General features: G+C 38.4%; 1 protein-coding gene and 1 long non-coding RNA gene across 4 annotated transcripts in view; both read left to right on the top strand.

Moving 5' to 3' along the window:
• Positions 1-10,563, top strand: part of LOC149552354 (putative histidine kinase 6) — a 28,994-nt gene extending 18,431 nt beyond the window's left edge. For 2 of the 3 annotated variants that reach the window (XM_089787899.1, XM_089787898.1), the window contains exons 6-13: positions 6,269-6,481; positions 6,642-6,828; positions 7,070-7,121; positions 7,235-7,464; positions 7,601-7,699; positions 7,871-8,586; positions 8,877-9,383; positions 9,492-10,563. In XM_089787899.1, coding sequence (XP_089644025.1) covers positions 6,269-6,481; positions 6,642-6,828; positions 7,070-7,121; positions 7,235-7,464; positions 7,601-7,699; positions 7,871-8,586; positions 8,877-9,383; positions 9,492-9,756 — 2,269 coding nt within the window. In that variant the 3' untranslated portion in view covers positions 9,757-10,563. The remainder of the gene's footprint in view (positions 1-6,268; positions 6,482-6,641; positions 6,829-7,069; positions 7,122-7,234; positions 7,465-7,600; positions 7,700-7,870; positions 8,587-8,876; positions 9,384-9,491) is intronic. The other variant, XM_089787897.1, reaches the window with a different exon arrangement.
• Positions 10,564-10,735: 172 nt separating this feature from the next.
• Positions 10,736-11,474, top strand: LOC149552353 (uncharacterized). Its single transcript, XR_016352906.1, has 2 exons — positions 10,736-10,893; positions 11,106-11,474. It is a non-coding gene; the product is annotated as an uncharacterized LOC149552353 (long non-coding RNA).
• Positions 11,475-13,180: the final 1,706 nt, after the last annotated feature.

Below are 13,180 nucleotides of genomic sequence, written 5' to 3'. Positions count from 1 at the left end.
TGTGGGTGCATCATGAAATGCCTTCAGTATCGCCTCTCTCAAATGTGATGACGGAATCAAATAAACCTTGTCCTGAACTCTGATCAATCCATCTATCACCTCATAGCGATCATCCTGTATGGTACCTGAAATCAATCCAGAAGCCCAAGCATCTCCGACATACTCTGCTATAATCCGATCTCTCCAATCTCCTAAAATCTCTGCCAGAGCACATAAGTGAGGTCTCCGAGATAAGGCATCAGCCACCACATTTTTCTTACCTTTGACAAACTCTATGTCAAAGTCATAAGCCTGCAATTTAGTCACCCATTTTTTTTGCCGGTCATTACGATCACGCTGGCTCATGAAGTATTTAATACTATTGTGATCAGTCTTGATCACAAAACGTCCACCTACCAAATATGATCGAAATTTGGCCAATGCATGCATTATGGCCAACATCTCCCGGTCATAGATAGAATAACTTTTCTCAACTCCTCGGAGCTTCCTACTCTCGAATGCAATGGGATGCTTCTCCTGCATCAATACTGCTCCAATCCCATCACCTGATGCATCACAATGAAGCTCAAAAGGCTTCATGAAATCCGGTAGAGCTAGAACTGGACATGAAGACATTACCTGCTTGAAATGCTCAAAACACCTCTGTGCTGCCCCTGTCCACACGAAGGCTCCTTTCCTGGTAAGATCTGTCAAGGGTGTAGCAATCTGTGAGAATCCCTTAACAAACCTCCTATAAAAACCACAAACCAAAGAATCCCTTAAGCTGTGTAAGGTTTGTGGGAGTAGGCCACTCTACAATAGCTCTAATCTTTTCGGGATCAACTCGAACGCCATCTGCACTAATGATATGCCCAAGGTAAAGGAGCTCAGTCATGCCAAACTCACATTTAGATTCCTTGGCATACAATGACTCTCTCTCCAAAATAGATAACACCTCCTCCAGATGATGTAAGTGCTCCTCCCAGGTCTTACTAAAGACCAAGATGTCATCAAAGAAGATCAAGACAAATCTCCTCAGCTGCTTCCTGAATACCTAGTTCATACAACTTTGAAATGTAGCAGGTGCATTGGTTAAGACCAAATGGCATAACCATGAACTCAAAGTGGCCATAGTGACATTGGAAGGCTGTTTTCTCAATGTCCTTTGCTCTCATCCTGATCTGATGGTATCCGGATCGCAAATCAATTTTGGTGAAGAAGCATGCCCCATGCAACTCATCAATCAGCTCATCAATCCTAGGAATGGGATACCTGTTTTTAATTGTTTTCTTATTCAGTGCCCTGTAATCGATGCACATGCGCATCGTCCCATCCTTCTTCTTTACCAATACTACTGCTGAAGCAAAGGGGCTCTTACTGGGCCTGATATGCCCCATCTCCAACAAATCCTTAATCGCCTTCTCTATCTCATCCTTGTGTTTTTTAGGATGACGATAGGGAGTAATCATAACTGGTTTGGCTCCCTCCTCGAGCTCAATAACATGTTCCATCCCTCTGTCAGGAGGAACCCCATGAGGAATATCGCTAAATACTTTAGCGTGTCTATCAAGTATCTTTTGGATATCTGGTGGATGACTCTTTTTTTGTGGCTCTAGTGAAGTTGGCATAATGTAGCACTCTGCCGCCCACTCTATGTCATCATGACGAAAAAGTCTTTGCATTCTCCTCAAGGACACTACTTTGCAACCTCCATCTGAAAGTCCTCTAAGTACCATAGTTCTACCCTCATGCTGGAATCTCATCTCCAATTTCGCTAGATTGAGTGTGAACTCAACTAGTGAAGCCATCCATGTCATGCTGAGGATGACATCATAATCTCCCATGTCCACAACATAGAACTCATCCTCCAACTCGTAGCCATCTCCAAACCTGATGTGAAGGTTAGATATCTTCCGAGTGCATAATAACTTATCACCGTTAGCCACCATGACTCTAAACCCATCATGCTCCTCTGTCTGTAACCCTCTCTTGGCTACCAACTGTGCATCTATGAAGTTATGTGTAGCCCCAGTGTCAATAAGAGATATCAATTTCTGCCCCTGGATAGTACCCCTGACCTTAAATGTGATTGCCTTTTGGGCCCCTGTCAAGTGTGCCAACGATCTATCATCCTTCGGAATGTTGCTCTCCTCTATAGTGTTACCCTCATCTGAATCGGAGTGCTGATCCTCCCCTTCTGACTCTGACTCTTCTGCTGAAAAATATTCCATTTGATTTGCCTTAGCCTTGAGAGAACATTTGTGAGATAAATCCCAAGGCTCTCTACAATGGAAGCACAACTTCTTCTTTCGAAGTTCATTCAAAGTTTCATTTTCTAGTCCTTTTGATCCTTCTTTGGGTTTGCTATACTCTTTCTGAAACGGTTTTTTGTCTTTGTCCTTGCGGTAGGAAGAATCTGTTGAATGGTTTTTTCTTTTGTATACCGAAGGGGCTAAATCTCGTGCCTTTTTAGTTGCTTCAGCTAAGGTGAGTGGATCATGTTCCTTCACCCAACCTCGTAATGGATCAGCAAGACCATCACAAAATAACTCCACCAATCTCCTAGGAGAGATATCAGTAACAAGTACAGACAAGCGCTGAAACTCGGCAATGTAAGCATCCACAGAACTTGACTGTTTTAACTGTGCTAGCGCCTTGAAATGTAACTCGGGATCCTTAGTGTCAAATCTCTCAATCAATGTTTCGGTGAATTCCTCATAGGATATAATCTGATTATGCTCCAAAGTCACCATGCCATGATGCCACCATTCATGTGCAATGCCATCCAAGTGCATAGCCGCATACTTGATAGCCTCCTCCTTAGGCATAGGATTTAGCTGCAAATATGTATCTACCTTCTGCACCCAAGCTCGTGCAGTCATCTTCCCTGGAGCATCATAATAAGGTAAATAAAGTTTTCCAACTTTCTTCCTCAACTCAAAGTTTTGATTCCTCCCTCCTGCTTTAGGCATGTGTCTCATCCTCAAATCCATATAATCTCTAAGAGAAATATCCGCCTGAAACTCCGGTCCACTAGCCTCCCAGTCCCTCTTGAACTGATCCTGTAACTCGGTAATTTGCAGTTTGTTTACTGGTTGGACCAGATCTCTGGGTGGGAAAGTGGGTAGAAGAGGTCTCGAGCTCGCAGTTCGTGTTGGGCGTGCAACGTGTCTAAAGTTATCAGCCTCATTCCCATTGTTGCCGTGTCCATTATTACCATTAATGTTATTCTCAGGACCATTGTTGTTGCCTTGGCCTCCATGGTTATTGTTTCCCCTGTTGTTATTGTTTCCCTCGTTGTTATTGTTTCTGTTGTTGGCATCACCTGGATTAATATTGACACCCATCTGTTTAGCCATGAGCTGCAACATCATGTCCATTCGCCTATTCTGCTCCTGCTGCATACGCTGCCCCTACTCTAATGTATCCAGTAACTGTCTGAACAGTACCTCCCCCTGATCTGGACCAGCATTTCCGCCTCCGCCTAATCCTGTATTCCTGTCATCTCGATCACCCATATTATTGTCCTGATCAAAGAATATCTCCTCTGTGTCTGTATGGTTGGATTCAATGTCCACCTGCACGGACGTACTAGACTGTTTGCTTTGCAAGTCTGAAATCCTATTTTGTCTTGCTCTGGTATCGCGGAAATTATAAAACCCCTGTCGCATGCTCAAACATAAATGCTTAGCCTGTGTTTTTTACTTATTTCTGATTTTAGTGTTTTGACATTTCATCAAACACTTTTTCCCTCTATCAGGCTGTTCCAAATTCCCTATAAGACCTCCACAGGATGGCAGGACTTATAGCTCTGATACCATTGAAATGGGCACCCCTGGATGTCCCAAAAAAACTAAACCAAATTGCTGAAAGGAATTATGTCAAACAGTTTGCATTCAACTTCTTATTTCTCCGTTTAATGTTTTAAACCCCTTATAACTCCGGAAATCAAACGTTTATTTGTTTGTTGTGTTTCGTGCATGGAATTGGTATCATACAACATAAACAAGAGAGAAACTACAATGATATGCAAAGTGGAAATGAACTGCTGCTAATAAAATGTTATTTTCAGAATTCATAAAACCAAATACATGGCAGATTTATCAACTCACTAATTACTTCAGCAGCATTGACATAATACTCCAGCCCATGCTTTCGAACTTGCTGCTACAATACTTTGTCCTTCAATCAGTCCACTACCTTCATAATACCATTCGCTCAAAGCAGCATAAGCGTCGGACAAGTAGTGAAGAAGATATGAGCAAAATACCAAATCTGCCTGTAGCCAGAAATGCAACTAAACTGCCTGATAATGAAGTCAATAACAAAGAATTCCAAAGGCCAAACCCCAAGGGAATGACGTCTAGAATGTTACAAGAGAGGATAGACGTCCTCAAATGCCAAGAACGAAGCTGCAACTCACACACCAATTTCTTCTAATATTCAACCTGCCTAATGAAGCCACAAATGCTTCCTTTTATTCTATTTCCAAGGGTCCGCTCAACTCATATGGGCAATGTGGGATAAAAGATGTGTAATATATAAAACATATATTAAAATACCCCTTATGTCTCCCTTGGGTACACATCACCATAAAATAAATATTAAAGTAACACTTTAATATTTTACAATTAAATTAGACGTTATTTTAATAAAACTTCAGGTATTAAAATGTATTAGCAATCGGACTCCGAATAATGCGAGTGATAGCTCATCGGAAAGCTCTCACCGAGGAGTATCGAATCCAATCACCAAAATTGACCTGCACTGTGTCCTGCCGACTTACTAAAAATAGTAAGTATGCCTGAAACTGAGTAAATCAACTTCGTTTTGGCCCAAACTGGAAATGACTAGGCCAAAACACACCAGGATCCCATTAAACCCTTCGTTAGCCTTCGGGACCATGTAGAACAAGGCTAACGCACACACACTTGGTCAACTGCTAAAATGGGGACATTACAATGGCAAAGATAGAAAAAACCAATGAGATACTCTTGTTGGAAAAATTAAAGACTTATATTTATGTAGAGCAAATGTAGAAATGATGTTCATTCCTTGTGGTGTAGTGTGAGAATTAGTTTGCCTTAGGTATGTATCCATGGGAATAAGCCTTAAGGTAGTTCCAAGTGAAGGTGAGGTTTGCTCAAAAGATGAGATCTCCATTGGTATCAAAGATGGTGAAGCTTTCTCCAAAATTTGTAGAATTTGATAAAAGGAAAATAGAAAGTTCTCAGAATCCAATCAAATCATAGATGTTTTGATATGAAAATCAAATAGAATATCTTACAATTTATTTTATAGAATAATAAAACTAGGTTTCTGTAAAAAGCATAAAGACTCATTACTGGCTTCTACCAAGCTTTTCTCAAAAAAAGAAAAATATTCTTAAGAACCATTTTGAGCACACACTACCCTTAAAAATGAAGTAATCTATGCAAGAAAACCCATATGCAACATGCTTGTAATTTCTCTATCATAAATTGAATGAGTAGGCTATATGGTTATATGATATCTGCCTGTCTCTTCATATATATACATTGTTTGTGGGATTTCTTTAATGGTAGTCCTTTTACTCTTTTCCATTGATTTGTGCATTTCATGTAATACTCCTCACCAAGGGAACGCCTATCAGCATAACTAGAATGTATTTTTCAAGAAGTTTATGATGTTGCAAATGAAAATTAATAGTTTTTTCACCTACATGTAGCTCATTGGATATAATAAGCTACAAAGCAACTTTATCCAGATTTTGCTTGCATTATTCATCAAAATGTCTAGGTGTAATCAGAGATTAATTGCCCCATATACAGATAGATAGATAGATGGATAAACATGGGTTAAGAGTATTAATTATGAATTAAAGATGACTCAGATATAATTGAAAGATTGAAACAAATATTCTGATCTTCTTGCAGGGAGGTTAAAAACGAATGATTTTTCAAGATATGTTTTCATGTAATTTTCTCTCACGATTTTTAAGAAAAGTTACTTCTCATGGTTGAGAAAAATGTGTTCAAACAGATTGGCTCTTTTAAGTCAGCAGTGTAAATACTTTTCAGTACAACATGATTTTAAAGCACATGTTAATCTAGTTAATATTGCTTTTTGGAACTGTGAGATGTGGTAGTGTGCAAATTGGATGTATAATCGTAAGGACTAATGTATTGTTTTAGTGTCCAAGATTTCAATCATTTTGTTTTTGGATATCAAGGCTCAAATTTTGAGCTGAAGTTGTGAGCCCAGGATGTTTTACTAAACATGGAATGTTGGGGTGACAAATCTTGACCAGGTACTTGGGAGGAGCATTTGATGTAGAGTCATTAGTTGAGAACTTACTACGCCAACTTGCCGGTAATCAGGCAATTGTGGTAAATGTATATGATATTACCAACAGTTCAAATCCATTGATAATGTATGGTCCGCAAGTTACAGACAACAGCATGCCTCATGTCAGTAGTCTTGATTTTGGAGATCCATTACGGAGGCATGTAATGCATTGTAGGTATGTGGTGTTTTTCACAAACTGAATTTATCTGCCAAATAAATCATTCAGAAGTCTTTGTCTTTGTATGATGTTTTTGATTGGCCAGTAGAATTTTATCGACAAATGTTATTACGTATATGTTAAGCTATTTATAAGGGCTGAAGTATCTTGGATGCAGATTTAATGAGAACCCTGCTACCCCATGGTCAGCAATAACCACTTCGGTTGGAATCTTTGTGATTGCTGTGTTGGTTGGTCATATAATCCATGCAGCAAAGAATCGTATTGCTAAAGTTGAGGAGGACTTCCGTAAAATGGAAGAGTTGAAAAAGCAAGCCGAAGCTGCAGATATTGCCAAGTCTCAGGTTGTTTATCTAGACATTATGCATAAGATTAGTAAATTTCATGCTTATATGTGAAATAGACGAGTGAAACTGGACAGTTTCAACATTGTCATTTGAACATTTTGAAGAGTTCAAAGGATTGAATTATACAGTCTTTGCCCTTTTGAATGGTTTTTTCTGGTGTGTCAAATTATATGCAGATGATTGGATTTGACCTTGAGTATGTTCTTACTTTCTTTACTTTTTTGGTTTGTGGTTGTAGTTTCTTGCTACTGTTTCCCATGAAATAAGGACTCCCATGAATGGTGTTCTAGGTAAGCCTCAAGAGTATATTAAGCTTCATTTATATCTTTAAATTGGACTGGTTATCACCATCAAATCCTTTCCTTGACATCATGTATAACATGTTCCCTGGATCATATTCCAGGAATGCTGCAGATGCTTATGGATACAGACCTTGATGCAACTCAACAAGACTTTGCTCGAACTGCTCAAGCAAGTGGAAAGGCTCTGATAACATTGATTAATGAAGTTCTTGATCAGGCAAAGATTGAGTCAGGCAGACTAGAGCTCGAGGCAGTTCCCTTTGATTTGCGATCCATTTTGGATGATGTCCTATCTTTATTTTCGGGGAAGTCTAGAGACAAGGGGATTGAGGTATATCCTGCTTCCTTGGATTCATTGTCCAATTAATAAATTATAGTTAATTGTTGCGTCCTTTCATATTTAATATTATCTAACCAGTTCAACAATGAATGCATTCACATGTCTGCCTACCTTTGATGGAGAGAAGCTTGCAGTATTCGTCTCAAACCTGGTGCCTGATTTTCTTATTGGTGATCCTGGGCGATTTCGACAAATAATTACAAACCTTGTGGGAAATTCTGTTAAAGTTAGTCTCTCATCCTTCCTTTTCTTTTTCATAGACCAGTAATGCATGTTTTACATGGAAGCAATTTGAAATTTGTACATATTAAAAGAAAGGTGAATAAATGTTGAGCCTCCAAATCATTAATTCTAGGGCTTGTTAAGCTGACCTAATTTACTGTCTTTAAATTTACAGTTCACAGAAAGGGGTCACATTTATGTATGTGTGCACCTAGCAGAAAAAGTAAAGGCTGTAATGGAAGCCAATGCTGAGGCATGCTCAAAGCATTTAACTGAAGATAATAAGCATTGTTCAACTACAGCATGTGGCAGTTTGAGTGGTTTTGAGGCAGCGGATAGGAGGAATAGCTGGGAGACATTTAGGCTACTCTTGTCAGATGACACACATCATCAGCCTGCTGTACCAGTCAATTCAAACTCTTCTGAAGCATCAGATATTATAAATTTAATTGTAAGCGTGGAGGACACAGGGGTTGGAATTCCATTACATGCTCAGGGACGTGTCTTTACACCGTTTATGCAAGCAGATAGTTCTACATCACGCACATATGGAGGAACAGGGATAGGTTTAAGTATCAGCAGATGTTTGGTGGAGCTCATGAATGGTGAGATGAGTTTTGTTAGTAAGCCAGGTGTTGGAAGCACATTCACTTTCACTGCTCTACTTAAAAGAGCAGATGCAATTTCTCAAGACATAAAAAGATATCACCCTGAACCTTTACCTACTACTTTCAAGGGTATGAGAGCTGTGGTGGTGGATGGAAGATCCGTACGAGCTGAGGTTACAAAATATCATTTACAGAGACTTGGTGTACAAGTTGAAATAGTTAATGATAAAACATCAGCGTCAGCAATATTGCCAGCAAGACAAAATGGTGATGTCAAAGGCAGGTAAATAGTTGCGAGCCCCATTATGAAGTATGTTATTGTACTTTATCAATGTAATAGATGAATACTAATTGTGCTTTCTTATGTTTGAAAACAATATAATCTACATTTCGTGTTTGATTGTGTATACCAGATATGATCAAGAGTTTCTGTACATAATTAGGTGTTATATTTTGTCATGGATTCTTCATTAGTACTATTTAGAATATAATTGTAATTTGTGCACAAACAGTCTAATTTTTATTGATGAATGTACTTACATTTTTTTTTTTCTGGTAAACTGTGCATTTCAGTGCAACACTAAATACAGATATGATAATTGTTGACAAAGACGCCTGGGGCCCAGGAACAGGGCTTACCTTCCCAAAGTATTTGATGGATTCAAGACTGGGATTTAATGCTCAAAGGTCTCCTGCATTACCAAAAATTCTTCTTCTTGCAACTTCTATTAATGGTACAGATTCTGAGAGTGCTAAGATTGCTGGTTTTATGGAAACGGTAATCATGAAGCCTCTTAGAGCAAGCATGGTGGCAGCATGTCTGCAACAAGCTTTGGGAATAGCAAATGACAGGCAAGGGAAGGGAGATGGAACTCCATCTTTGCAAAGTCTTCTGGTGGGGAAGAACATATTGGTAGTTGATGACAATAGAGTGAATAGGAGAGTTGCAGCTGGTGCCCTGAAAAAGTATGGGGCTAATGTGGAGAGTGCTGAAAGTGGGAAGGTTGCAATAGCAAAGCTCAAGCCCCCTCACAAGTTTGATGCATGTTTCATGGATGTTCAAATGCCAGAAATGGATGGGTATTGATTTGTTGCCTTGCTATTTTGGTACTATTATGCTGTTTCTTGACAGGATTGCACATAAGAGTTTGTTATGAAATTTGACTTTCCTTTTATTTTCACTCCTAGGTTTGAGGCTACACGACAAGTGCGAAATCTGGAACGCCTAGTCAACGAGCAGATAGAATGTAGAGCCACCTCTGGAGAAGAATATCAGAATATTGATAAATGGCATGTTCCCATACTGGCAATGACAGCTGATGTAATCCAGGCAACTCATGAGGAGTGCTTAAGATGTGGGATGGATGGTTATGTTTCAAAACCATTTGAAGAGGATCAAATGTATACAGCAGTGGCCTGTTATTTGAAGCCCGACTCCACACTTACTTCCTAGTTTATTTAATAATCATGGATGGATGCAAAAACCGGGATCGCCACAAACCAAAAGTGTATGAATGACGATGAAAATAGCCGGAAATTCATATATCAATAATCCTTACGAGCTGCAGGGTACAGTTCTTTGGAAACATCCTTTTGCAGTGGTGTTATTGAATTGTTCTGTTGCCTGTGTAATTGGCAAGAGAAGTTGTCAATGACACACCATGATTGATGTACTTGCAGGCTTATCATTGTATTTTTAGGAATTTTCTCAAGCCACCACTGACTGAAAGTTCATGAAAGATGTCTTTCAGCTGCCACTGTCGTTGGTATGTTCAGGTGTGGGGGATTCTACTTTAATGCTAATCTGTTGATTTTTCTCTTGTATAAAAGTAAGTGATGATACTAGTTCTTTTATGGAGAGCATTGTGTACCAACCTTATTATTAATTTATTGTCAAAAAGGGAGGCAAAAAAGAGGGTAAACTACATTCTCCTTTGGCAGTGGAATTGCTCATTATACATAGCAGAAAAAAGACGAATTGAATGTTCAAATGGAAATCCTTTAATCATCGAACTTTGCATATATGCATTACAATGTGGAGAAGTCTATTTATGCACGCAGATGTAAAAAAAACACAGTGGTTAATCAGCATGGCTGCGTGATGATCACTCATATCAAATTGAAGGGTCTTTGAGCAGGCTTCTTAGTGTATCCAAGAGCCTTTAAAGGCATTATGTGTAATAAGAGACCGCCATAATCCTCTCTCTCTATAGCAGTATATATTTTTTAATACAATTGTTTCTGTAGTATATATTTTTAAGGATTGTAGTTAAGCAGTTTTCCAGATGGCCTGTCGCACTACCTCGAAGACATATGTCATTAAATATATTAATAGCCCATCTTGATCCTCTTATTGAAAACTTTTTTATAACTTTATTCTATTTTAATTTAACCATCAATGTCAAAAACATCAATCCAATGGAGCTCTTTCTGACCCGTAACTATTTTCTAAAATGAGGACCTTTTTTTGCTGATAAGCGTATTGTTCGAGAATAAAGCAGCTAGCTTAGCCCAGAATTTAATGGGCAAGAACAGAGAAAATGCAGCATATACAGGTACAACAGGCGGCATGGGATGTTGGCAGAGCATGGTAAGAAATACAACCTCTTGCCTTCTTACATGATTTGTTAAGTTCCTCATGTTATTGATAGGTGGAAAAAGACAGATCTTTGCAAATAGTAAGCAGAGGCCTGGAAGATTTCACAATCCATGGGACGGATTGCATGCAAGTTATGCAACATCTTTTTCAAAATTCGTAGTGTTTTTTTCAGAATTTTCGTTTTAAAAGCTTTCTTTTGATAGGTTTGGCAAACGACCTAAAAGAGCAGAGCATCCACAAAACCTCTGCAAGGGAATCCTATAGCTCCACCATATGTGATGCACAGCACAGAGGATTGCAACTAAATAAGATTGAGTTGGTGGAACCTGATATACAATTCCATTGCATGAAAGAAATTGTCACCAATCAAAAGCACTGGAGGAGCAATCAAACAAGCTGGTCTGCCGAAGGATGCCTTTCAAACCTTTACTTCAAGCAGTTAGGGGATAACTGACGACAAATGATGCACAAGTAGAACATGTCAGATATCAATAAAAACAATTTTGGAGCAACATGGAAATTGGAATCCCGAATAAAGTAAAAGTGCAACTCTATAGCCATTTCTTGGCAAATTTCAATCTACAAAATGTGTTGGAAAAATTGAAACTCTTAAAGCAGACATCTCAGCTAGCATAGAAAATTATTAGAAGTGCTGATCTCGAAAAGTAAATTCATTGGTACTACATGGCCCCATGATAAAAACAACTGCAATCCCTAACCACCACATATTGTGAGTGCTGTGATTTAAGATGATAATGAGGAATAAAGAAAGAGGAAGAGCGGCAATTCATGGTCTGTCATGTCCAATTTTGTCATACCCCTCTTAATGCCAAGCTATGAAATTTTGAGCATTTACGTGGTCATAATATGGAATTGTGGTGGCTTACTTCTTTCCAAGAGGTTCTTCACTTTGTGTTTGAAACACTTGAGATTGATGTGAGAACCACTGCCTATTTTCTCAGGTCATTCTTGGATGTCAATTCGCAGAGCAAGACCCTTGCCTTGGTTCAGGAGCCTTTTGGAGGATTGGATGGTTTTACAAAGACACACGTTTCCCTTGATTCAAGTTGAGGGCCTAAATGCTTAAGCTAGATTCTTTTGGGTATTTTTGGGAAGGGAAATCCTTTTTCAAGAAACCATTCTTCGGAGTCTTTTTTTTCTCGAATGCAATTACCTTATGCCATTGAAGATTCATTGGCAATTTCCCTTTTAGGAAGTTGCATCATCAAAATTATTGGTTATTGGAGGCATCTTTCCTGTAGGTGACTTTAGTAAATGCATTCGTTTATGTTAACAAGTGTTCAATATACTTGGATCCATTAATAACACTGTAAGTTGATCTTTTTGAATGGTATGTACACCGTGCTTCATTAGATATAATACTCTGTAGATGCTTGTTCAGATTTGGAGATTCTCACGACTTGGTCCAATGTTGGTTACTTTTCAAATTTGAGTGGCTGCATGCTTCCCTTCTCCGGACAACTATCTTCTTGTTGCTCATCCTTTATGAGGCTCCCGGCGTAGTGTTTTGATATTTTTTTTGATATTGTCAATGAAATTCTTTGAGTTGTGATTGAGGTGTATAACTAGCTAATATATGCTCTATATGTAAAATATGTCGAGATGCATAGGTGAATAATGAAAAAAATTCAACGTTGAGGCTTTGAATTTTTTTAATGCATAGGTGAATAATGAAAAGATTCAATGTCTCTATGCTTGAGACTTATTTTACATATAGAGCATATACTAGCTAGTAGCAGTTGTGTAGTGTTATATGTTGAATAAATTAATATAGAGAGATTTAGGGTTGAATATATATCATGGTTAGGGATAGCATTAATTTAGGGTTGGGGTTAGGATTAGGGTAGAGTTAAAATATTATAGTTAGGATCATGGTTGGGATATTTTATTACATGAGAATTAGTTTTATGGTTATGTTGAGGGTTTTGATCAAGTATATGATAAAGTGCTATAGTTAGATGTGGATTATTATTAGGATTTAGGGTATGGTTAGGGTTGGGATTAGAGAATTAACATTTAGGGTTATTGCTCAAATTAGAGTTTAGTTTGGGTTCATAAATGATTGGGATTTGGTTATGGTTAAGTTTATTAGTGTTAGGGTAAGGGTAACAAATATAATTAGGGTTTAGGGTATGGTTTAGGTTATAGGTCAATGATGAATTAAGTTTAGGGCCATTCTTAATCTAGAGAAATAGATAGGTCTAGGGCTAAGTTTAAGGTTATAGTTTATGTTAGGGCTAGAGCTATAGCTTAGATT

The sequence above is a fragment of the Cupressus sempervirens genome, chromosome 6, assembly GCF_028749045.1.
Source record: "Cupressus sempervirens isolate cs-2001-9-10 chromosome 6, ASM2874904v1, whole genome shotgun sequence".
NCBI lineage: Eukaryota > Viridiplantae > Streptophyta > Pinopsida > Cupressales > Cupressaceae > Cupressus > Cupressus sempervirens.
Note: the sequence above shows the minus strand (reverse complement) of the source record. Positions and strands in the feature narration are given on the sequence as shown.